This window comes from Podarcis raffonei, chromosome 1, assembly GCF_027172205.1.
Source record: "Podarcis raffonei isolate rPodRaf1 chromosome 1, rPodRaf1.pri, whole genome shotgun sequence".
NCBI lineage: Eukaryota > Metazoa > Chordata > Lepidosauria > Squamata > Lacertidae > Podarcis > Podarcis raffonei.
In genome coordinates this window covers 35,862,797-35,886,985 of record NC_070602.1, presented here as the reverse complement: position 1 = coordinate 35,886,985, position 24,189 = coordinate 35,862,797, and the positions used below count along the sequence as shown (strand labels likewise).

The window sequence follows — 24,189 nt, the reverse complement described above, 5'->3', positions numbered from 1 at the left end:
AGACAGAAAACTCTCTTGCTTCCTCAAAGTCCTTTTAAAAAAAAACCCTACTAACTTTGGCAAACAGACAAAGGAAGACACAACACTATTAATTTGTCTCAGGTTTCAAGTTCTCATTTTCTTTCCAAATTGTTCCTAAGGAACGCTGAAGCAACTGGTCCACCTCCTGCTCCCCTCACCAGATTAGCATACTTAAATTTCATTTGAGATGTAGTTCTGATTTGCATATTTATCTGTTGGAAAGTTAAAGTTGGTTGCCCCCCAAATAGCAAAGTGTTAAAATGGAGCAGTAAAAACAGAATACATTAAAAAAAACCTGTCAAAATTCAGAATCTGCACTTACTCTTTACCCCTTTCTTCCCCTTTCGTTCCTTCTTGTACTGTTCCTTCAGTTTACTTATTAGTCCCTGGTCTACATCCCAAACCTCAGCAGTTGGGGACAGGTCATCTTTGTCTACATGCAGCATATTATTGAAACAAAAATAATCAGCAGTTGGCAATGCAAGCTGTCTGTGAGTGTTATAGGTTAATCATCAATACAAAATGTTATTCAGTTACATTTCAGTATTATAAAGGTGCAGTTTGTTACTGTTTTGCAAAATGCTTCCCTTTTGGTAAAAAGAAATATTCCCCACACATTATAATAATTTGTCAACAGTAAAGAAGGAAAACTTCTTTGCATTCACTGATATGAAAAAATTAATGGATTAATGCTCATGTATGAAATTACTGCATCTTTAGTAAGACAATATTAACAAATTATTCAGCCAGACTTAAATAAGCAAATCAATATTTTCCATGCAATACAACTCATGAATGTGCAACTGAATTAAGTGTCAGCACCATTTTGTTCATGAAAACTACCATGCATTTCTCCTTCGGTCTTGCTCTACATGCAATAAGATCTAGTAGTGCTAAAACACATCCAAATCATCATAAAGGGAAGGTTTTCTTTTGTTTCAGGTTATTAAAAACATTAACGAATTTCATAGTGTTTCCTTTTTCCTTCTTTTAATTAAAAAAGTGCACCAGTTCAATGTATGCTGTAACTCAAGCAGTCACGACAAATTCGGGGGGGGGGGGAGTGATGGAAGAATAGGCTTGTCTACATTTATAATTTAAGTAATGAACATTCAAGCATTTATACCCAGATTATAAAACACATTGCATAGAACTTCCACTGAAGACACTGAGTCTGTATGAAATAAGTTTGGGTATGGTGTTATCTTAAAAGAATTAGCACAGGCACACTTAGTTGAGAAAGCTTGTAAGGAAAGAGAGCTCACTTCCACTCTACAGCAAGGTCAATAGATGTGTTCTGAGCATATGAAATATAAATATTTTAATGAACTAGTAAATCATGATCCAAGGTGGATTTTTGTAAGATTAATGCTTGTGCTCTACTTACTTGGAACTAATCCCTATTGAACTCAACAGTACTTACTTCCAGGAGCAGTCAGTGAGGAGTGGTGGCCCCACACAGCTGGTCTCCTCTAAGAGGCAAGTGAAGTCAATGCAAAGTGGACAGATCAGTGGAGTCTAGAGGCACTGCAACCACTGCAACTACACCTGGAAAGCCAGGTGTGCAGCTGTGCTCCTCCTCACTGCCTTACTCCTGCTCCTTTCTAAGTATATAAAGGATTAGGTTGCAACTTAGAAGTTCCCAGCCAGCATTCCTATTAATACAGTGTAGGCAAGCAAGCGTAAGTACCCGATTTCTTTCCTACACAATGAAGTACTTTTTTGTTTTATTCAGTCTCTAGTCCTGTTTACAAGATAGTTCACGCTTCCAGGATAATACACATTATAAGCTTAGGAGTAAGTGTGCACTTCCTTCTCTGACTATCTTACTGTGGGAAGACGTTGACTAGGTAACGGGGAGATTCTGCAAGATCGAACCTGGCTGGGTTCAAACAAACAAAAAAGAGCCACTATCCACTATCATTTGGCACTATATCCAGCTACTTATGATGGAGCAGATAGCTGGTGATGTAAAATTAGAGGGGTCCACACCTGATTTCATCAAAACAAGAAGTGTGATCTGAATACTCTCAAAAGTTTTAACCAAATGTTATATTATTTCTGCTTCAAGTGAGTAAGTTATTTAGGATCAGGTAGAGAATCGATTTAAATGCTATATTTAATAATAGGTGTTCAGAAGGACACTTTAATGTTGCTTCCTCTCTACTAGAAACCAACCATTAAATTAAATTATGATGATCCCCACCTGACTATAGGAATGATGCTTACACACTGGGCTTAACCATGGTTCACTGAAGGAAGACTGCATTTTTATAGCTGCCTGAGCATGGGATAAAATTGCATTAAAAGAACACAAAAGCTGCTACTAGAAACACCTAAGGAATGGATCCCCAAGAAGCAATTCCAATTGGTGGCAAACATACTATTCAAGTATCTGGTGAATAAAGTCTATTACAACAACCAATACCTGTTGGCAGACAAGGGAACAAGCATGGACTGAGATCATATGCTAACTGAATGGAATGAATCCTTTTGCAATATCCAAGACTTTTCTTGCTGCCACAAAATTATTGGGGAAAGGTGCTAGGACTTCACCAAGACAGCAATGTGAAATGCACAGGGTGGATGCTGAAACGAGTTTCTTCACTTCTCTCTCCCCTTTGTTCCTTACACTGAATAGGTAAGTAAATATAAAGGTCCTGTCAAATTTGACTATGGGCTACAGCGCTCATCTCCACTTTCAGGCAGACAGTTTTCCGGGTCATGTGGCCAGCATGACTAAACTGTTTCTGGTGCTGAGTACACTAAGTACTACGAAAGGAATGGGAAAGGGTCACGGCTCAGTGCCAGAACATCTGCGTCACATGCAGAGGGTCACAGATTCAGTCCCCAGCACCTGCCAGACAAGCTGGAAAGTACTTCCTGTCTGAAACCCCAAAGAGCTGCTGACATTAACTATAGACAAAACTGTGCTAGATGGACCATTGGTCTGACAGATTCCTATGCTTTTATATTAATAATGATACAACTCTAGTTAACTGATCAAATTTATCTGATTTGTAAAGCCTATGTTCTAGTGATGAAGAAGCAGCTGTACTTAATTCGAGTTCTTCCCACCCGACATGAATTAAGAAAGAGTCAATTTCATTAGATTTTGCTCAATTTTTAAAAAATAAAGGATTACGGTAACTCCCTATGGGTGGATTTATGTGGGCATCAAGAAAACAATCTGAAGTGGCAACACATTCAATGGCTTTGATCTTAAGAAGCTCTTACATAAAGGGTCTGGCAGTAGGAGACCTTTGTTCCCCTCCTGAGAATCAGAGAACTCTCCTGAACTAGGTGAGATATGGTAGGGGGCGTGGGATTCAGCAGAGGCTCCCCACAGGAAAAAGGGGGATAGAACGGATTCCCCTTGCAGCTCCCAGCATCACCTTTTCAGGGGATTGCATGGGGAAGGAGAAATCTGTGAAAATCAACTATCCATTTTCCTTATTACAAATTCTGTTTGTCATGAAGGTCACTTCTTGGGAAGATAAAGAGAGCCAGTCACCACTGGCCAAATGCCTCCAATGAAGCTAGTTAGGAAACTCTTCAAGTAATTTGCATGTGCTGCTCCTCCTCTCTTGCAGGAGACCTCACTTTGATTTTTTGTCCCAACCTTGAAAGATGCTTTAGAAAACTATTGAATACAATCTTTACAACAAGAATAGGTGGTTTGGAGGATCCAGGCACTATAAAAAACTCTAAAACAGGGCCAATCTTTGTTCCCTCCAAACAAGTATCCAAACAAGAGTCCAAAGAATAACAACAGATGGGGAGGCATGCAGTGGGAGGTGAAGCCAAGCCTCAAGGGAAAAACTTTTTAAAAGAAGGAGCTGGAAAAATAAAGCAGCTAAAAACAGAGGAGCTGTGAAAAATAGGGGAGATGTACCATATTTTTCGCCCTATAGGACGCACTTTTTCCCCTCCAAAAATGAAGGGGAAATGTGTGTGCACCCTATGGGGCGAATGCAGGTTTTCCCTGAAGCCTGGAGAGCGAGAGGGGTCGGTGCGCACCGACCCCTCTCGCTCTCCAGGCTTCAGGAAGCTATCCGCAAGCCTTGCAAGCCCGGTGGGAGGACCCGCCGGCTCGCAAAGCTTGCGGGCAGCAGCCCGCAGCCCACAAGCTCGGGGGATAGGGGGGAGGCGGAGCGCCGTCACCCCGCTATTCCCCGACATGATCTGAAGGCTGGCGGGGGGGGGAGAAGCAAGCTTACTTTTCCCCCCCCCCCGCCAGCCCCACAAGCTCGGGGGATAGTGGGGAGGCGGAGCGCCGTCACCCCGCTATTCCCCGACCTGATCTGGAGGCTGGCGGGGGGGAGAAGCAAGCTTGCTTCTCCCCATCGCCAGCCCCATAAGCCCATAAGCTCGGGGGATAGCGGGGAGGCGGAGCGCCGTCACTCCGCTATTCCCCGACCTGATCTGAAGGCTGGCAGGGGGGGAGAAGCAATCTTACTTCTCTCCCCCCCCGCCAGCCCTACAAGCTCGCGGGATAGTGGGGAGGCGGAGCGCCGCCACCCCGCTATTCCCCGACCTGATCTGAAGGCTGGCGGGGGGGGGAGAAGCAATCTTACTTCTCCCCCCCCGCCAGCCCCACAAGCTCGGGGGATAGTGGGGAGGCGGAGCGCCGCCACCCCGCTATTCCCCGACCTGATCTGGAGGCTGGCGGGGGGGGGGGAGAAGCAAGCTTGCTTCTCCCCATCGCCAGCCCCATAAGCTCGGGGGATAGTGGGGAGGCGGAGCGCCGTCACCCCGCTATTCCCCGACCTGATCTGGAGGCTTGCGGGGGGGGGGGAGAAGCAAGCTTGGTTCTCCCCATCGCCAGCCCCATAAGCTCAGGGGACAGCGGGGCAAGCCGCTGCCCCACGGAGGCTAGAGAGGCTGTCCCTGAAGGCAGAAGAGGGAGACGGAGCGCTCCGTCTCCCTCTTCTAGCTTGGGGATGGCTGCGCAAACCTGGGGGGGGAATAAAAAATTTTTCCTTGATTTCCCCCCCAAAAAGCTAGGTGCATCCTATGTGCCGGTGCGTGCTATAGGGTGAAAAATACGGTAGTTTAAATTCTTTCTGGATCGGCAAGATGAGAAAAATCAACTTCTGCCCTGAGTCAGATAGGAAACTAAACTGAAGATGTGAGGAGTACAAGCAAATTACTTGAAGAGCTTCCTGCCTAGGCCAGTTGGAAATATTAACCCAGTTGTGACTAGTTCCTTTCATCCACCAGGAGAATTTCACTGAGCACAAGTATGGTTCCTCACCCAGTGGTGGGGTGAAAAACAGACAATACTAGGAGAAAAGGTAGATTGCTGCCCAAGTGGTACTTGAACCCTCATTATCAAAAATAAATAAATCACAATATAAATGCCGAAACAGGCAGAAGTAACAGATGTGGCAGAAACCCCACTTAAAAGAAAAAGCAGCAAACCCAACAGGAAATTTTATCTTTGCGTTTCAAATGGTATTGCTAATAGCTGGAGCCAAGCTTCACCTTTCATATACGGAAAGGCTCCTTATGCCCATAGACTGCTTTTGATACAATGGGGAAAAGCTGCTTGCTTGCCTGACTGACTCTGCTGATTTCTCCCAACCTCTGCAGCCCCCAGTGCCACCTTCTTACACAGCTCTGGAGGGTCCCCCAAGCCTCTGGAGCAGTGTCAGAAGTGGTACAAAGAGCTGCAGACAAAGCAGAGAACCTCCCACCTGCTGACAGGAGCACCCCTTGAACCAAACTCTGTTGACTGCAGGAAGGGCATGGCTGGGACTGCTGAGCTTTTCAGTGTCTGCCTCCTTTAGGTTTCCCATTCTGAGGTTCTCAGCCAAGGGCCAGAGGTCAACATGAAAACCATTACACAGCTGGGAAGAGCTCATTAAGACCGTATTGGTCAAAAATGGGAACAGTTGCCTATAAGTGATGGGAAAATCTAAAAGATCCAGGAATCTGGAAAATGATTGTGAAGATATGGCATTATGAAATATCAAGCAGACTGAACTGGATCAATACTTTTTGACACCTAAATAAGTATGGCTCTGCAGTTTACAATCCCAGTGGGATGCTCTCGCCAGCATAAAGTCTGGAGTCGGCCAAGCATCTTGGCATAAGACTTGTTCCATGACTTTTAGATAAACATCTAAACAGTGGCCTAATTTTTTTTATATAAATGGTGGATCAAATTAGTGTTTGATCTTTCTATTTCAGCATTCTGAACTCTTGACTGAAGTGCTACAGCTCAATACAAAAATTAATACCGCTAGTTCAAAAAGAAAAGTTTTATGTTGTAAAGCCAAGTTTGCCACACAAATCCAGATAAATTAATCAAAGTACAGAAACATTTTAGCCTGCTCATCAACTCAATTTCTAGGACAGCAGAAAGTGGGGAAAGACCCGTATATTTAACATCCTGGGTGCTTTGAGCAGCAGAAGCCTACATTGTTAACAGATTATAAAGACTTTCAGCTCTACACTTCCAAATAAGCAGTCACAACAAACAACAGGCACTTTTGTAGCCTTTTGTTATATGTGGAGTTCTCTAAATTGGGGCAAGCGAATTAAATTCAGGAAATAAATTTTACTATTTGCAAATTAGGGAATAAAAGCACATAAATAAGAGCTGTCTTTGCAACAAATAGCTTACTTTATATTACACAATACACCTATAGTGATCTCACTTCGGATACTTTGTTTATAACTACAGGCACCTTGCTATCTATCTTGCTTGAAAGTAAGTCCCATTGATTTCAATGGAACTTCCAGGTAAGCATGTTTTTTTTTACTATTTATATTATTGCATTATTTTAAAATTCATTATATATTCTGGGAAAAAATAACCAATTTAGAATACTAAGCTGCCGGTCTTGCCAACAGTAAATGCACCATCTGCTTCAAGTATTAGTTTATCTTAAACAAATAAAAACAAAACAAATTACTTATTTAAAAAACTACCCAAATGATTGGAAAATTTATTATCTGCTTAAGCAAGGAAAGAATAGAAGATATAGGATAAGAAATAAAAGGTTGACCACCAAACTTAGGCTAAAATTCTAAGAAATAAGAGCACACAGGGAAATGGAATACAAGCAGAAACAGATGTCATACTTAAATCTGAATACATTTAGACTTTTGTAATTAAAGAGTATGAAATCTACCATTCATTATTTTTTCTTTCCTTTTTTATAGCATCTGAATACCACAAATAATTCAGTTTTTGGTTTTGATGCATATGTGTGGACACACACAGAGAATTATCTTTAAGTTTTATGTGATTGTTTCTTTACACTTCTTACCCCATTCTGTCCCATCTCCTGAACTCCTTGCCTCTCCGGCTCCCTCTCCATCTTCTGCAGTTACCAAGAAATCAAACTCTTTCAAGGCTTCTTCTGTGTCTGGATCATCTGTTAGGTCAGCTGCTAGCCCTTCATTTCCAATCTAAAATAGATTGTGACATAATCAGTTTTAGGGACAATATGCTTTGAGAAACTATGTTTTTTAGGTTCTCCCCCAAGATTGCCATTTGGTGTACTTCTGAATACAAATATCATTTTGTCTAAAATAAAGAGCAATGCATTAAATGTACTTAATCCATTACATGTGTTTGTAGAAAGGGGGTTCTTAGTTCATTTTTGTTTGTTTGTGTTATGTATTTTGGGTTGTGAACCACTATGTGAAGGTCAGATGATGGGCAGTATACAAATAAAATAATAAATATGGAAGGAGATTAAATTGTGCTATTACTCTACAGCAGGGGTGTCAAACTCAAATTCATCGGGGGCCGCATCAGCAGTTTGGTCACCCTCAAAGGGCCGGTTGTATCTGTAGGAATGCATGTAAAGTGGAGGTTTCCTGTGTAGAACGGCCGGTGCCGCTAGAGGGCAGACGTTCTCTGGCTTGTAGGCTGCCGCGCATGTGCTGAAGAGGCGGCTTTCTTGTGTCAAAAAAAAAAAGCGAGAATAAAAGGTGAAGGCCGGCGGCCGGCGGCGGCTACACGGGCCACATGACGAGGTCTGGCGGGCCGGATTCGGCCCGCGGGCCTTGTGTTTGACACCCGTGCTCTACAGCTATGTATATGAAGTTAAAATCTGCAAGGAATTGTTTTAGTGCTGATAAGGAGACACACTGTCTGAAAACACAGGTTTGTGATTGTAGTAGAGAACCCTTTTTACTATTGATGCCTCCATATTATTAACCCCTCAAACACTCAAATTTTTCTTCATCTAATCAGTTGTTTGGTTCTCCACCACTGGATTGGCACGATGTGCATGGGCATGGGGAACCAGACACACTCCTCTCCCCACTTAGAAGGCGTTCATAAGCTATTGTTTTTACTTTCCTTTAACTGCTGTGTTGTCTGGTGCAACAAACTGTGATGAAGGCTAATTTCAAGCAAGACAACTTCAAACCACTGTTTTAAATCTGGCTTGTTGAAGCTCACCGTAACTAATTTAAATCACAGTTGCTAGAATAGGCAAAACAGGAAACCATGTAAAAGCAGATGCATAAGCTTTCAAACTTCTCCTGTCAGCCACATGAGGGGAGTTCAAGGCTAACTGTAGCTTGTGAATGTAGCACTAAACTGTGGGTTACTGTGATGTGCAAAAGAAATGTTTACTTAGTTCATTTATACCACCCACTTTCCTCAAAGACGTTCAAGATAGTGCACCTTGTCATCTCCCTCACCCTATTTATCTTCACAGCACTGTGAGGGAGATTAGACTAAAATAGAGATTACCATAGGCCACCCAGTGAACCTCATAGCTGAGTAGAGATTAGAATCAGGCTCTTTCCAATCCTGGTTCAACACTCAATCACCATGCCATATTGACTTTCAACATCTGAACAGATATAAGGGAGCACTATATGTTTTACATTTCAATACATTATGTACCTATTCCAGCCAGTTATTTTCAGCCTGCTTTACCTCAGTTCAGGGAAGCACTGCAGAAGTTACAGTCTTAAACTCTTCAAGTAGGTTCAATTAACTTTATTCCAAAATCTGTTGGATTACTAGCTGTGTACTGACAGTGGTAATAAGATGACCCTATCTGTGCTGTTGGGTTGAACAACAAAACAATAAAACTAAGACTTTTTTACTTTGTGTTTTTTATTTATCCGGTGTTTTTCTTTTCCATCTGCAATATCTTCTATCATGTCACTCTCTTCTTCTTCGTCACTATCATCTGCATTTTCCAAGAAATTAAATGTTTCAAGAACATCACCAGGGTTCCTACAAGGGAAAAATATTTTCAATGTTGGTAAACAGCTATGGCTGCTTTCTGAATTAAGATTCTATGGTCAAGAAAACCCCTTTAAAAATCTCATTGATATGCACAAAGACAACAAGGAATGTGGGATTTCAAAGATTTCTAGCTAAATTTTCAGATTTTTCCTCCGAGGATTTGGCACAAAGAACAGGTGTTTTTTAATTACTGCCTCACCTCCTTCCACTTTTTTATTCTCTAGGAAGGCAGGGCAGTATGTTGTTTTCTCAGTCTGTAGCAGGTTGTCTGTGCCACAGTTTGAAGGAAGTGGTAAAAAGTGTCAGGTCTAGAAGACAGCAAAAGCAGGATGGTTGCTTCTAGTATCTCCAAACTAGACCAAAGATCCCCTGAGGAAAGCAAGCAGCGATTCACATGTAATGAAGGCCCAGAATGCTTCTCTCTTGAAAACAGAAGCACCCTCTAAGTGAAGAAACACATCTTGGATTTATACATATTACGATTATCATTTTCTAATGCAGTAGATTCTCCGAGATAAAAAGGATGTCAGTTTTTAGGTACCGTATTTTTCGCTCTATAAGACACACCTGACCACAAGACGCACCTAGTTTTTGGAGGAGGAAAACAAGAAAAACTATATTCTGAATCTCAGAAGCCAGAACAGCAAGAGGAATCGCTGCGTAATGAAAGCAGAAATCCCTCTTGCTGCTCTGGCTTCTGGGATAGCTGTGCAGCCTGCATTCGCTCCGTAAGACGCACACACATTTCCCCTTACTTTTTAGGAGGGAAAAAGTGAGTCTTATAGAGCAAAAAATACGGTACGTATACACATCTGCTTCAGACAAAAGACAGGATATAAGTTTTTTAAATGAATAAATAACATTGCATTGCCTACCTTTTATTGTCCTGTCCCTTTTGTTTTGATTCTCCACCATTAAGAATCTGTTCCAAATTTTTTGTCTCCACTGAGCCGTTTGGTTCTGAACTGGAAAGCCCAAGTAAAGACCTCACCCTCTGTGACCGCACATCCAATATTGTATCTGTGTAACCTACTTCCTGAAGATACCTAATGAATAAGAGTGAAAGCATTATCTTCGCATACATACACAAACTCCCACATATCTAAATAAGATGTGCTTTACAAGGATTTACAGTATCAATACTGAATTGTTTTGGGTTTTTAAAAACAAATTACTGAATTGCCCCCAGGCGCTATTGATTTGCACTTCCAAGTGTTGCTTCCCATGCAACACTTCCCCATAAGAAAGACATATTTTAAAATAGTTGCTTCTATGTGTATAGGCTACCATAAGCGATCATAAGACAATCTCAAAATAAAATAATACAGTATATATTAATATATGAAAAGTATACAAATGTAACACTTACTGTCTTAATAACTGTCTGCCTTGCTTCCAGGTTAGCTGACTATTATGTGGTACTGTAGGAACCTCTGTATCTTTGGTTTCTTCTGAAATGCAAAATAACACTTTAGTAACACTTTCCCTGCAAGTCTTGCACACAAAATAGTAGATTTTACTTATTCTATGTCCTGTCAATTTTATTTTGATGAAGATTCTGCTCCATTAAGGATCCGGTTTAGTCTGTGGGGTTTGTTTTTTGTTGTCTTTAAGAGCCATTTGGCTGCAAAGTGGAAAATGAAACAGTGACAGAAAAACTAATTCTATTTTTTAGTTCTTATGTTTTTTATCGCTTCTGATTGCACATAAGGGTTACATGTTTGAATGCTCCCCAGTTAAAAATGCATGGGAAAGCAAGCATATTTGGAAGACTACGCTATAGCTTCTGAAATGCATATACTCCTGCTATGCCAACTTTCCATGTGAACGTTTGTTTATACATGGGGATGCACTTAAACCCTGAGATAGTAACAGCCAAGGAATTTTTGCTCTTACTCCATACAAGACTCCGCTTTTTCAAAAACTAACAAGATACTTTATGGACCTGTTCTTTTTTATCTTCCCCAGTTTTTCCTGAGGACTTTATACTTTTAGCAGAATATCATTTGTGAATTTGCACACACACACACGCACACACACACACACACACTCTTCTTTGTTTCTCGGAATCTCTGCTTTCCTATTTTTACAAATATCTGGATATCACACTATTAGGGCCATCTGAAGGAGCGTTTCCACACACACCATCATTCAGCCCAGATACTGAGATCTATCTCTGATTTATAATCATAGTTATAAATCATACTGAAAATTAATCACAGCATAAAGACAAAGCCATACAATAAAAACTAGCATAGAAATAAATTCACTTGGAACTGTATAAAGATACTGCTTACACAGTTGGGAAGGGATTTCTCTTTATATAAAAAGTGAGCAATAGAAGAATTTAAACTAAATTCAATGGTTGCAAATAGTTTGTTACCTGATTCAAAAGTTGGCATTTTCAAGTCACCTTGGTTCAATTCTGTGCCATATTTTAGTTTATGATATTTTGCCCTTAAAAATTAAACATAAACATATTGATCAGTAATGAAAATTAATTCCCTCTGTGTTTTCCCACTGCATTGCATCTAAAAGCAATGCTCACAAAGACACTCATGCAAGGGGAATCTTTGTCCCCTTCTTCTCTCTGCAGCCCCATAAAGCTTCTTCTATAGGTCAGGGGAAATCTTTCGCAAATGGCCTCCACTCTCAGGAGAATCTTTCCGGGGGCATAAGGGAGGAGGGCAATACAGTATGAGTGCTGCTTCAGATGCAACATACTACAAATTAATATTCCTGTTAAGTACATATCCATAGCAGCTATTTCTGGCAGTTGGTGTTCTCTAAAAAATAAGAACCAAAATGTACAACGGAAAAATAGTTTTACCTCATTTCTCTAACTGTAAAACAGACACACGTGACTCTGCATACAGCCTCCAAAATTTTATTTCATGTAATGACCTAGTGAAAAAGGTAGGAGTACCAAAAGAGTCACCCACTTCCTAAAACAAACAGGAAATTGTAATCATTAAATGACTAAGCAGATGTCAGGCACTGAAATGCCAAGGGAAAATCAACTCTCAGTGGCCCATCTAGGCCAACATCCAGTTGTCACAGTGGCCAACCACAGGTGCCTGTGGAAATCTGCAAGCGGGAGAGACTCTCCACTCCTCCACAAGAGAACTCTCCACTCCTGCTGTTTCTAGCAACTGGTATTCAGAAGCATACTGACTCCAATGGCCATCACGACCAGTAACGCTTGATAGGCCTATCTTCCACCTTCTTCCACTATATGTTATGTGAAGAAGTTTTTTCTTTCCTTAGTCTATCAACATTCGGTATCAATGGATATGCACAACGTTGAGTGGTACAAGAGAGAAAATTTTCTCTGTCCACTTTCTCTATGCCTTGCATAATTTTATGAACTTCTATGTCACCTCTTATTCAGATTTTCTCTAAACTAAAAAGTCCTCCATCCTGCAACCTTTCCTCACAGGGTACCTGCCCTAACTCCCTTGATCATTTAGTTCCCTTTTTCTGAACCTTGCAGTTGAGCTACAGCTACCCATCCATTTTGTTTCTATTTTAAATGCTGTGTTTGAGGATGGTTAAGTATATGCCAAACAGGGCATTGTTTGAACCCAGTGACTTCCTGCCTTTCATTAAAGAGAGTGGAAGTGTAGAATTCTTAACTGATGGTCTAATCATTTTCTGCTTGCACAACTATACTGCATTGAAGCTCTGTAGCCATGAAGGCTTGGCTCTCTTGCATTTTTAAAATTTTCATTTCAGTAAACTCCTGTTATTCCTGTAAGTCTCAAGCAAGCATGCTTCTTGTACAAGCTTGCAACTTCCCTATTAAGTCAGAAAATGTTACTTTCCCAAATTGTAACAAAAGGTCTTTTCCATTTCCTTTAAATTACAACTTTTCAGAGATCTTACTGCTTCTGTTCAGTCATTAGATACTGTTTTGCAACTGTCATGATCACTACTGCAGCAAAATTCTTAAGCTGGAAGCATTCACAATAGTGCTGTCATAGGAAAAAGGGAGGCTTTCCACATATTTGAAAAAAATGGAATGTCACATCTGTGGGATTTTAAATACAATGTCCGAGTATACTCATAATCTGACATTGTTCATCCCATCAGGCTCCTTTATTTATCACATCTGTGACAACACGTTTCAGTAAGAATTATTATAAGGCAGAAAAGGCCCATGGATTATTTTCCGTTAATCAAGTCTTGGTAAGTTAAAATACTTTACATTGCATACAAAAACACACACATAAAAGTGGCCGCCAGTGTTGCACAGGCAGATTTTCACTTGCAGAATGGGACTTCCTCTTCCTCCTTTCCTGCACAGCACCCAACATGCCCCCAAAAATGTGATCTGAATGTCAATAGAAAAGAAGTCCTGTTGTGCAAGCAGACATCCATTGCACAATTAGGTGGCTATCTCCCTAAGAAAATAGTGCAGTGTGGAATTCAGAAACAATCCCAGCGTCTGCAACAAAAAACTGATGGCAGAAATTGCTGATGTGAGTTGTCAAAGCACTTCAAGTAACAGGAGAGTTTATTTTGGGCAGATCCAACTCAGAAATGAGATTTTGCCATGTAAACATTAAGTGGATTGCTTTTCCCCTTTTTCTTTTAGTCAATATATTTTCTAACCTGTGGCCAATTTCCTTACAGGAAATGTACATTTTAAAATATCCAATAAATTTCTCAGATTAGAGAATTGGTACACATACCTTTCTTGTTTTAATGCATATTCTAACATTTTTATTCTTCTTACTAAATCTTTCTTCAAGTTTTCTTGACCTTTTCTTTCACCTTGCAAAAATGCGATCCGAGCCTGAAAACATAAAAGTCAAATTAGAATTTTCAATTCAAGTCTCTTGTTCACATATATCATCACTGAATGTATATTCCTGCCAGAAGTTTCCAAGGCATATTTCCAAGTTTTATTTTTAAAACTCCTGTAATAAACAAACAAATAAACAATGAGTAAGATCCAATATTAGTCATCCTCAGAACAGACCCACTGAGCTCAATGGACTTAAGTTATATGTGAAATTCCTGTTTTGTGAAAAAGTAAAATGATTTAATAGTCAATTAGTCTGATCAATTTCAACTGATGCTACTAATCTGCAAGGTGTTGCAGTTTTTAATAATAATAATAATAGGATGCCAGTAACAGCACTAAAAATAAACCAAACAATTTTAAAAACACACACACACACACACACACACACACACCTTATTTCCAATAAATTCCAGTAAATCAAATTCTACAGCCAACATAAATGTTCTTTCAAAACCCTCTGAGAGATTAACCAGCTTGTCAAAGATTTTGCATTATTAATATAGTTGACAACAGAAGGAACAGGTCTGCACACGACTCACATATAAAATGTAACAGTAAAATCTGGATCTATTGTGTTTATCCTGCATATGATATCCCTAAACCTGTGCTCTATTCCTCACTTTGAAGTGACAGAAAAAACTCTGGGGTAAAAGAGTTCCCATATACAAATAAATGAAGCGCAGCCTTGTCAAATGCAACATTATATTCTGGCAGAAAACATTATACTCTGACACATAATAAGAATGTCCTTTCCATATAGGATCATTTGTATCTACTTTTAAAGTCTTATGAAACATTTATGAAAATGGACCAGAAAGTATTCATTGGTTTGGATTCAGAGGTGCACAAGAAAAACTCCACTATCGTGGAATTTCCTCACACCTTCATCCACTACTACTACTACTACTACTACTATGCCTTATGAGGAACGGCTAAGGGAGCTGGGCATGTTTAGCCTGGAGAAGAGGAGGTTAAGGGGTGATATGATAGCCATGTTCAAATATATAAAAGGATGTCACATAGAGGAGGGAGAAAGGTTGTTTTCTGCTGCTCCAGAGAAGCGGACACGGAGCAATGGATCCAAACTACAAGAAAGAAGATTCCACCTAAACATTAGGAAGAACTTCCTGACAGTAAGAGCTGTTCGACAGTGGAATTTGCTGCCAAGGAGTGTGGTGGAGTCTCCTTCTTTGGAGGTCTTTAAGCAGAGGCTTGACAACCATATGTCAGGAGTGCTCTGATGGTGTTTCCTGCTTGGCAGGGGGTTGGACTCGATGGCCCTTGTGGTCTATTCCAACTCTGATTCTATGATTCTACTATAATTATTGTTATTGTTATTATTTTCACAATACAATAAGATAACAATTACAAAAAATAAAAACAAGAGTCTAGAGTCCTCTCCTAAAGACAGTTCTCCGCCCCCACTGCCAACAGAAGGTAGCAGCCCCTCCCAGCTCTTACCTGGCATCTTTCCTTTCTCCTCCTAACCTCTCACCCTGGAAGACCGACATTACCCTGTCTTCCACCCATGAGTACACAAACCCTGGAGCTTAAGAAAGGCCCTAAATATATCCACTGAAAAAAGAAAGAAGGAAAAGAATGTGAAAAGAAGAAAAAAGGAAAGGAAAGAAACAAGAAGAGAGGAAAGATTGGAGGGGGAGCAAAGGAAAATAAAAGGAAAAAGACAAAAGGAAAATAAACATCAGAGAAAAATTTAAATGCAGGAATCACAACTAAAGCACCCGTGACAGATGGCCACCCAACCTCTGCTTAGAAACTTCCAATAAAGGAGAGTCCACCACCTTCTGAGGGAGTCCGTTCCAATGTCGAACAACTCTTACCACCAGAAAGTTCTTCCTAATCCAGTGGAACCTCAGTTTTCAAGTGTCTCGGAAGCCGAACGATTCGGAACCTAAACTCCGAAAACCCAGAAGTGAATGCTTCCATTTTCGAACGTGCCTTGGAAGTCGAATGGCTTCTGAGGCACGTTTCTCCATTGAAACTGCCAACCACCCACTGTGCCTCAGTTGTCGAATGTTTCGGAAGTCGAATGGTCTTCCTTAATGGATTACGTTCGACAACCAAGATTCCACTGTATTTAGTTGGAATCTCCTTTCTTGTAACTTGAATCCATTCATTCAGGTCCTACCCAAACTGTAGATGAAAATTCTGTGCACCTTTTTAGCAGCCAGGATTTCCTCACAACCCAACAAAATGGCTACAAGCAAAGTAAAAAGGAATTTAATTTCCTAGAACAACAACATAGCTGGTGGAAGAGTATTTCAGAGTATTAAACAGAACACCAAAATGGCTTTTTCTTTGGTGGCGACTACAGAGAATGAATAATCCCCCTATGAAGATAAGGCAGGCACTGATAGCTAAATGCTTCTGCCAATAATTAAAAATATACCTCTTTACCTGAACTTTCCCCAACTGTTAATCCCACTTCCTGGCATTTCTGGTTACTTTGACTGATACATATTTTTATTGAAAAGGTTTTTGTTGTTCTATTTAATTACATCCTGTTTTATTATTCTGTAGACTACTCTGACATTTCTTTGAAATAAAAGGCAGTATACGAATAATTTTAATAAACAAAACACAGTTCCAGAGGTAACAGCTAAGTGCCAGCCAGCTAAATCCACAGGTTTTCCTCCCACCAGAGTGACTACATTAACGACTGAGACACAAGTGGGTTGTGATATATAGCTAAGGAGAAGAAAGAAAAATCTGACAGTCAGCCTACTTTCCTGTCATTGTGCGGAGGAAGAGTGATCAACTGCAATCTGCTCAGGTAAGTTGTACATAAAAATGTACAAGACACAATCTGAGTTATTAACCTTAGCCTATATTGAGAAATGAGTTTTACTTTCTTACCACTTTCATAGTACATCACTGTTACCATAAAAATTAAATAGTCAAGAATGGCCACAAAGAAATTAGAAACGCACCAGTGATTTTCCATTATATGGCATGTTATCTTTCTTGGTAGGTAATATTCCAATCTGATATTAGGCAAATATACATGAAATCGTGTGGGTGCTCTACTTATACTGGAATCATTCATGATGCTTAAGCCATGTGTATTTAAAATAGTCTAGTTCTACCACTGAACCTGTTGTATATTTCCACCTGCCTATTTCAAAACATAATAAAAAAAACCAATGTTAAAAAAAGGATAGTGAAAATAGAGCCATTAAAGTGACTGGTATGTAATTGTACCTGTCCCAGCTACAAAACAATCTTAAATACACTTTGCATGAATCAAGAAAACACTAGAAGGCATCCATCCATAAACATATAGAATTAGTCTGCAAATTCTCTATTTACCTAAAAGTAAATCCCACTGAACTCAACAGGTGATATTCAATGCGGTACAATCAGAAGTACCAGGACATCATCTTCCTCCATTCCCTCCTACAGCACCCTCCCAAATCAGCTCCAGATGTTCTTCCTACTCTCCACAGCAGTTTTAGGGGTGGTGCAGGAGGAAGTAGAGGAAAGGGAAGTCCCATTGCACAAGTGTTCTGCTTGCAGATGGACAAAACTGTATGTCACCCACTGGGACTGACTTCTGTCTAAATAGACATATATAGGATGTGTTGCTACTGGATTTATTCACATCACTGGTTATTATTTCAGCAAAGTACACCAATATTTTTCTAAAATATTAAAAATGAAGACAGAAATAACTTCTGTAAATTACGACGAATCACTATGATATTCACAGTTATATGACTGTTCTTAACACAGCTTATAAATTCCAAAGCCTGCAAATTGCCTCCCTTTCTACTTCTGGTGCTGTGGAATACAGTAGTGCCTAGAAACCATGTTTGCTTATCCTTCTTCAGTCAAGGCTAAGCCAGGCTGCAGCTGGAGAAAACAGGAGTATCTGGTGAGTGTGTTCAATGCCCCTTCCTCCCTTCTTCAATGGAGCCTGATTCTCTGTTTGTTTCAAAGTATACAACGGCATAACATGGCATTAATAAGTGTGAGCGAGGCTCTCCCCATAATAATTTATCAATCGCAACACCATTCTGAGAATGAGTTGTACAGATACTTGTGGAAGGACTGAACAAATGTTAAATGGTCCTAACAAGGAAACAATGTCAGTCATATGAAAGCCATGGCAGTGTCCATGCAAAAACAAAAATTATTAAAGTGTATTTTTTCCATCAGTGGGATAATGGTGATTTCCTCCAAGAAGAAATTGATTAGGATGGTGTTAGGAGGAAAGCTGGAACCAGAGAATACAGGCCACAAGATCTCTAGAAATTACAATATCCAGGAAAGAGTGAGCCAATCCTAGACCTTCCTTTCTCTAACGTTTTCTTTGTAAGAGTGCTTGGAAACTACAATCAGTCCAGAATGGTATAACCAAGCTGTTGACAAGGGCAGCTGATAGAAAGCATAGAGGCTCTGGGCTGAATTCTGGGCTGAATTCAACGTGCTGATCTTAACTCCTTGTTTGAAACAGTGATACCTGAAGGACCACCATCTCTGATAAGAAGCTCCTTGCCTACTGAAATCATTAGTACAGACCCTACTGTGCATCACAGCATCACAGAAATGTGCCTTCTGGAGACCATGCTGGAGCCTTTTTAGTATGTAAGACTTGACTCTAGAACTCCCTCTCCAAAGCAGGCTCATTTTGCCCGCTTAGGGAACAATTTTCCATAAGATGGTCAAAAATGCTCCTTTAGGGGAAGGTTTCTGGGCCAAAAATGGTTACTCACTTTCTTATTTATTTATTTATATAGTGGTGGTTATATTTTGTTGGTTGCATGTAATATCAATGATATATCAATCAATATTATAAGGATATTGCATGTATGATTGAGACTGTATTGCTTTGGATGATCTCAACCCAAGGTTTTCCCTGTAAAACCGGAGCTCCAATGCTTACTACAAGCATTCTTCTAAATGCAGCTTGCTTATAAAGTTGGTAAAACTATGAATCTGAATTAGGAGAGCAAGATCACAAGTTGGATTTATTCAAGGATTATTTGGAAGTGCTGTTTAAGTAAGCAAAAGTGCATTCACACATCCCTTTATGCTTGAAAAGAATGCACGATCAGCTTCTGGACTGCCTATATTGCTATCATACACATGGGTTCTACACATTAAGTCGTAACCCTCCCCAACAAATTTGATATGACACCCCTTGCTACTTTCTTACATCTCTCACAAATTTAGTTTTCCATCATGCATTATGTAAATGTATCAGCTTCATATGTGTTAATTATAACTGAAAGTGAAATGTTAAAAACAGCAGCAGAGATGACAGAAAAAAGAACAATACAGATATTGTGTGAAGGCTGACAGTAGAACAGCTAATGTCAGTTTCTTATGCAACAGGGGAGTTTCCTACGGAGAACTGCAGAGTCTTGATTAAAGGTGGAATGAACTGTTTTTCTCACATAAAGTAGTCCAGGAGGGCAAACAGCTTGTACAAGAGAGTCCAAATAGAAACAACTGTTTTATATGGAAGACAATGTTAAGTATTCAGAGAAAAATCACTACACAAGATCCGATGCAAAATCAAGTTGGTCTGCATTTCAAATGCTCCCAAAGTGGCTTTCTTCTGTTACTGTTTTTAATAGTTATTTCTTGTAAATCACTTTGAGGAAGGCATGTGATTATTTTGAAGCAGTGTTCCTGCTACAAATTCAGCAAGTTTTAAGTGAGTGTTAAGATGCATTGCAAATTTTTCATCTCAAAAGGAGCTGTGTGAATCAATAGGATAAACAGACACTCCTTCCCTTTTGAAAACCACTTGATTCATTTGTGCTTTTTTCTGTACCAGAATCTAATTAATATTGAAAGCTTGTTTCTGAAACTCACTTATTTCAAAGGTATAAGTCTATTCCAACAAAAATTTGTTATACAGTAGTACCTCTGGTTGCGAACGGGATCTGTTCTGGAGGCCCGTCCGCAACATGAAAAGAGCGCAACCCGCAGCGGTGCATCTGCGCATGCGCAGGTTGCGATTCGCCACTTCTGCGCATGCGCGAGCGGCGAAACCCAGAAGTACCCCTTTCCGGTACTTCTGGGTCGCCGCAGGACATAACCTGAAAGAACGTAACATGAAGCGGATGTAAGATGAGGTATGACTGTACTCTGTAATAAATTTATTTTGTCATTCCCACACCATGACCACCTATGGCACAACAATGAAAGGAAGAGACTAGACACATGCCACAGGAGAAAGGAGCATGAGAAGGCCAGCTACATTAGTCATCCTAATTGGAGCAAAAACTGTGTCTCTAATATGAGCGGCACAAAGTGCATCTGTAATGCTGCATTTTATTTATTATTTCACTATTCTTATAACTACTTATACTACAAATACAACATAGTTCTCTGGGAAGTTGACAGACACAAAACACATACCAATACTGTTCAAACTGTTACGGAGCAGAAACACCAAAAACTTTTTTTAAAAAAAAAAAATCAAAATAGCAAGGCTAATCTATAACGAGCCTGAGTACAGCATCTAAAAAAAATAAAAATGAAAGCAATATAAAATCATTAACAGAAAGAGGGGAATGGTGCAAAGATCTAGCACACCAGAAAGATGTACCCACTACGATTAAAACTGAAATTAAAAGTCCTGGGAGGGGGAAAAAGGTATTCACATGATTCCAGGAAAACCACAATCCAAGCAAGGCTTTCTGGAAAGATCATTCCATAAACTGAGTGCCACCACTGAAAAGGCCCTCTCCCTAGTAACCACATTGTTCACTTCATATAAGCACCAATTCTGTGAATTGGCCATATTTCTACTGTTATTTGTAGCACAATACTACTTTTAATGTCATATTTTTTTATAAATTGCTTTCTGGTCACTGACCGTATTAAAGATATTTGATTTTTTTTGTTCACTTCATTAAGCAGATGATCCCGAAGAAGAACAGCTGATAAGGATCCTAATGGAAACTGCCTGGAAGAGAGAGCAAGTGACCATGTAGAGGAGTAATTAATACCAGTTCCAATAAATAGCCTGGCTGCTGTATTATGTACCAAATGACGTCTCAAGAACATTTTCAAAGGCAGTCCCAAATACAACACACTGCAGGTTTAAGTCTTAGTTTAGTCCAGTCCATTACCGAGTTTAAGCACTGCTTCACTTGGATTAGATGAAAAGGAAATATAAAGCTGAGTGCCAGCCACATATTGGTAACACCTCAGCACACCCACAGTGGTTTCTAGTGATAGAAATTCCCCAGGCGCCAGGACAGTTCTGCTACTGGCGCGGGTCCAATTGCGACCACTGGAAATCTGTGGGTGCCAAGTTGGCGACTGACATCTCTATCTGGCTGGCCCCTACTGCTTTCTTAAGCAGGCAAGCAGAAAAGCTTATTTATTGCATTTATATCCCACCTTTTTCTTCAAGGAGTACATGGCTCACCCTCCTCCCCAGTTAATCCCTACAATGACCCTATGAGGTAGACTAAAGCTGTGACTGGTCCACGGTCACCCAGTGAGCTTCATGACTGAGGAGGATTTGAACCCTGATGATGATAATAATTTATTATTATTATTATTATTATTATTATTATTATTATTATTATTCCCTGTCCACTACCAAGGGCACCACTACCAAGAAGGCCCAGGTCCTAGTCCAAGACTCAAACCACTACACCACACTGGCTTCCTACAGTTCTTCTGCTATGGGGCAGCTATATAAATTAAGTAGGTAAATAACTATGAGGAAAGCAAAGTGATATATTTCCCTTGAAACTCAAATTTGTTTTACTCTGGATTGTTTTACAGTATCTGATGTTTTAATGTGCTGTAGAAGACTTTTTAATTTTTTCTTTAAAATCTAAAGCGGTATAGAAATGAAATTAATAACAATAATAAATCTCACCACAAAAAGGCACCTAGACATTTCGTTGTGATGACTGTAACCTAGGTTTAAGATCTCATTTGGCGATTAACGTATATGTCTGAGTTTCTAAGACTGGTTTCATGTAGTTGTTGAATAGCGTGGGAGATAAAACAAAGCCATATGAAAGCCCACAGCATAACTGTCAAGAGGCGGAACAATAATTCCTGGGTACCATCTTCTAGATCATCTAGAACATCTAGATAGCAATAAAACCACCACAACACTCTACCTCCAACCCCTACTTTCCAAAGGGAATTTTATTCAGCAAGCTTCTAGTTGTTTATTACTGTCGTTCATGATATTGATGTCCCCAAAATATATTAATGCTTATTTGAATAACAGCCATTCCGCTTAATTGAAAGCCACCTCAAAATCCATTAACTGCAACGATGTTGGGATTACACTTCGTTGAGATAAATATTTAAAACACATCTAATATCGCCAATTGTCTTTTTAAAACCGTATTGATCCTTCTCCACATAGAACATATTTAACCTTTAGCCAAGAATATCATTTAACTAGTATATTATATAACTTATAAACTCAGCATTAAAACTATAGGAAACTAATGAATTGCTTTATTTTAAATACTGTATAGTTTTAATGCTTCCCTCACTGTAACTGGCTGTCCTGGTCTGCTTTTCTATCATTAATGGGGGTTTGCTGGACAGTTCTGAATCTCATTTTTATCAAGTTTTTCAGCCACATTACTATAGCAATCATAAAACCCCTGTACAATCTCCAGTAGTTTTGTATATATTTATTTTTGTATATATTCTGTTGACCCAGTGGATGTTTTTCCACATTTCCTTATGATCCAGGAAGCAGTTTGCCTAGCTTGTTTCCAAACTCAATTACTGTCACTATGGCATAACTGGCAGTTTTGGCTGTACTGCAAACACTTACCACCATTTATCTCTTGCAGTAATAATTAACCTGCAGCCCCTACTCTGCTTATACGGTTTTCCCCATTTATCTGTTCTTTCAATATTGTTTCCAGTCATTTAAGTTGACCTCAACAGATTGGACAACTGGGCCTAAACTAAAAAATGAATTTCAATAGGAAAAAATGTAAGATTCAACACTTAGGCAGGAAGAACTTGCTACTCAAACGTAAGATGGGGGAAACTTGGCTTGCTAGTAGTACATGTCAAAAGGGACTAGAGGTCTTAGTAGACCACAAGCCTAGCATAAGTCAACAGTGTGATGCAGCAGGAAAAAAGTAATGTTATCCTAGGCTGCATCAACAAAAGTATAGTGTCCAGGTCAAGGGAATTAATAGCACTGCTCTATTCTGCCTTCGTCAGACCACACCTGGAATACTGCGTCCAGTTCTGTGCACAACAATTTAAGAAGGATATTGACAAATTGGAATGTGTGCAGACGAGAGTGACCAAAATCATCAAGGATGTGGAAACCTAGCCTTATGAGGAACAGTTGAGGAAGGTAGGTGTGTTTAGCCTGCACAAGAGACTGAGAGGACATATGATAGCCATCTTCAAATATCTCAAGGGCTGCCACATGGAAGATGGAACAAGCCTGTTTTCTCCTGCTCCAGAGGGTAGGACCTGAAGCAATGGATTCAAGTTACAAGAAAGCAGATTCCTACTAAACATCAGAAGAACCTTCTGACAGTAACAGCTGTTCAACAGTGGTGGGCTCTCAATCATTGGAGGTTTTTAAGCAGAAGTTGAATGGCCATCTGTCATGGGTGCTTTAGTTGAGATTCTTGCACTGGAGGGTGTTGGACTAGATGACCCTTGAAGTCTCTTCCAATTCTAATTCTATTGTTTTCTTATTTCTTCCTTTCTTTTTAATAAAATCACTATGTTACAACCTTAAATTTGTCAAGAAAAAATTAGCTGCCTGAACATTAGTTGTGACAAAAAACGTTCTGCTTTGCTTTTTGCACCAACACATCTTTTGTAGCAGGAATACAGAGCAAATAACTGGACCAAACTTTACCTACTTTTTATCCTGCGTTATATTCTGAAAGGCAAAAACATTTCCGAATTCCAGGTTTCCTAGTTCTTCAATTCATTTGCCTTTACAGTGGTACCTCTGGTAACAGACGCTTCAGGTTACAGACTCCGCTAACCCAGAAATAGTACCTCAGGTTAAGAACTTTGCTTCAGTTTGAGAACAGAAATTGCACGGTGGCGGTGCAGCAGTGGCAGGAGGCCCCATTAACTGGTGCTTCAGTTTAAGAACAGACCTCCAGAACGAATTAAGTTC

General features: G+C 39.9%; 1 protein-coding gene across 4 annotated transcripts in view; it reads right to left on the bottom strand.

The window, feature by feature from the left end:
* STRN3 (striatin 3) overlaps positions 1 to 24,189 on the bottom strand; it is a 44,037-nt gene that overhangs the window by 15,524 nt on the left and 4,324 nt on the right. For 2 of the 4 annotated variants that reach the window (XM_053380977.1, XM_053380992.1), the window contains exons 2-8: positions 13,945 to 14,048; positions 11,634 to 11,707; positions 10,620 to 10,701; positions 10,126 to 10,296; positions 9,106 to 9,238; positions 7,302 to 7,443; positions 344 to 454 (exon numbers count right to left, since the gene is read on the bottom strand). In XM_053380977.1, the coding sequence (XP_053236952.1) occupies positions 344 to 454; positions 7,302 to 7,443; positions 9,106 to 9,238; positions 10,126 to 10,296; positions 10,620 to 10,701; positions 11,634 to 11,707; positions 13,945 to 14,048 (817 nt within the window). The remainder of the gene's footprint in view (positions 1 to 343; positions 455 to 7,301; positions 7,444 to 9,105; positions 9,239 to 10,125; positions 10,297 to 10,619; positions 10,702 to 11,633; positions 11,708 to 13,944; positions 14,049 to 24,189) is intronic. The other 2 variants (XM_053380984.1, XM_053381001.1) reach the window with 1 other exon arrangement.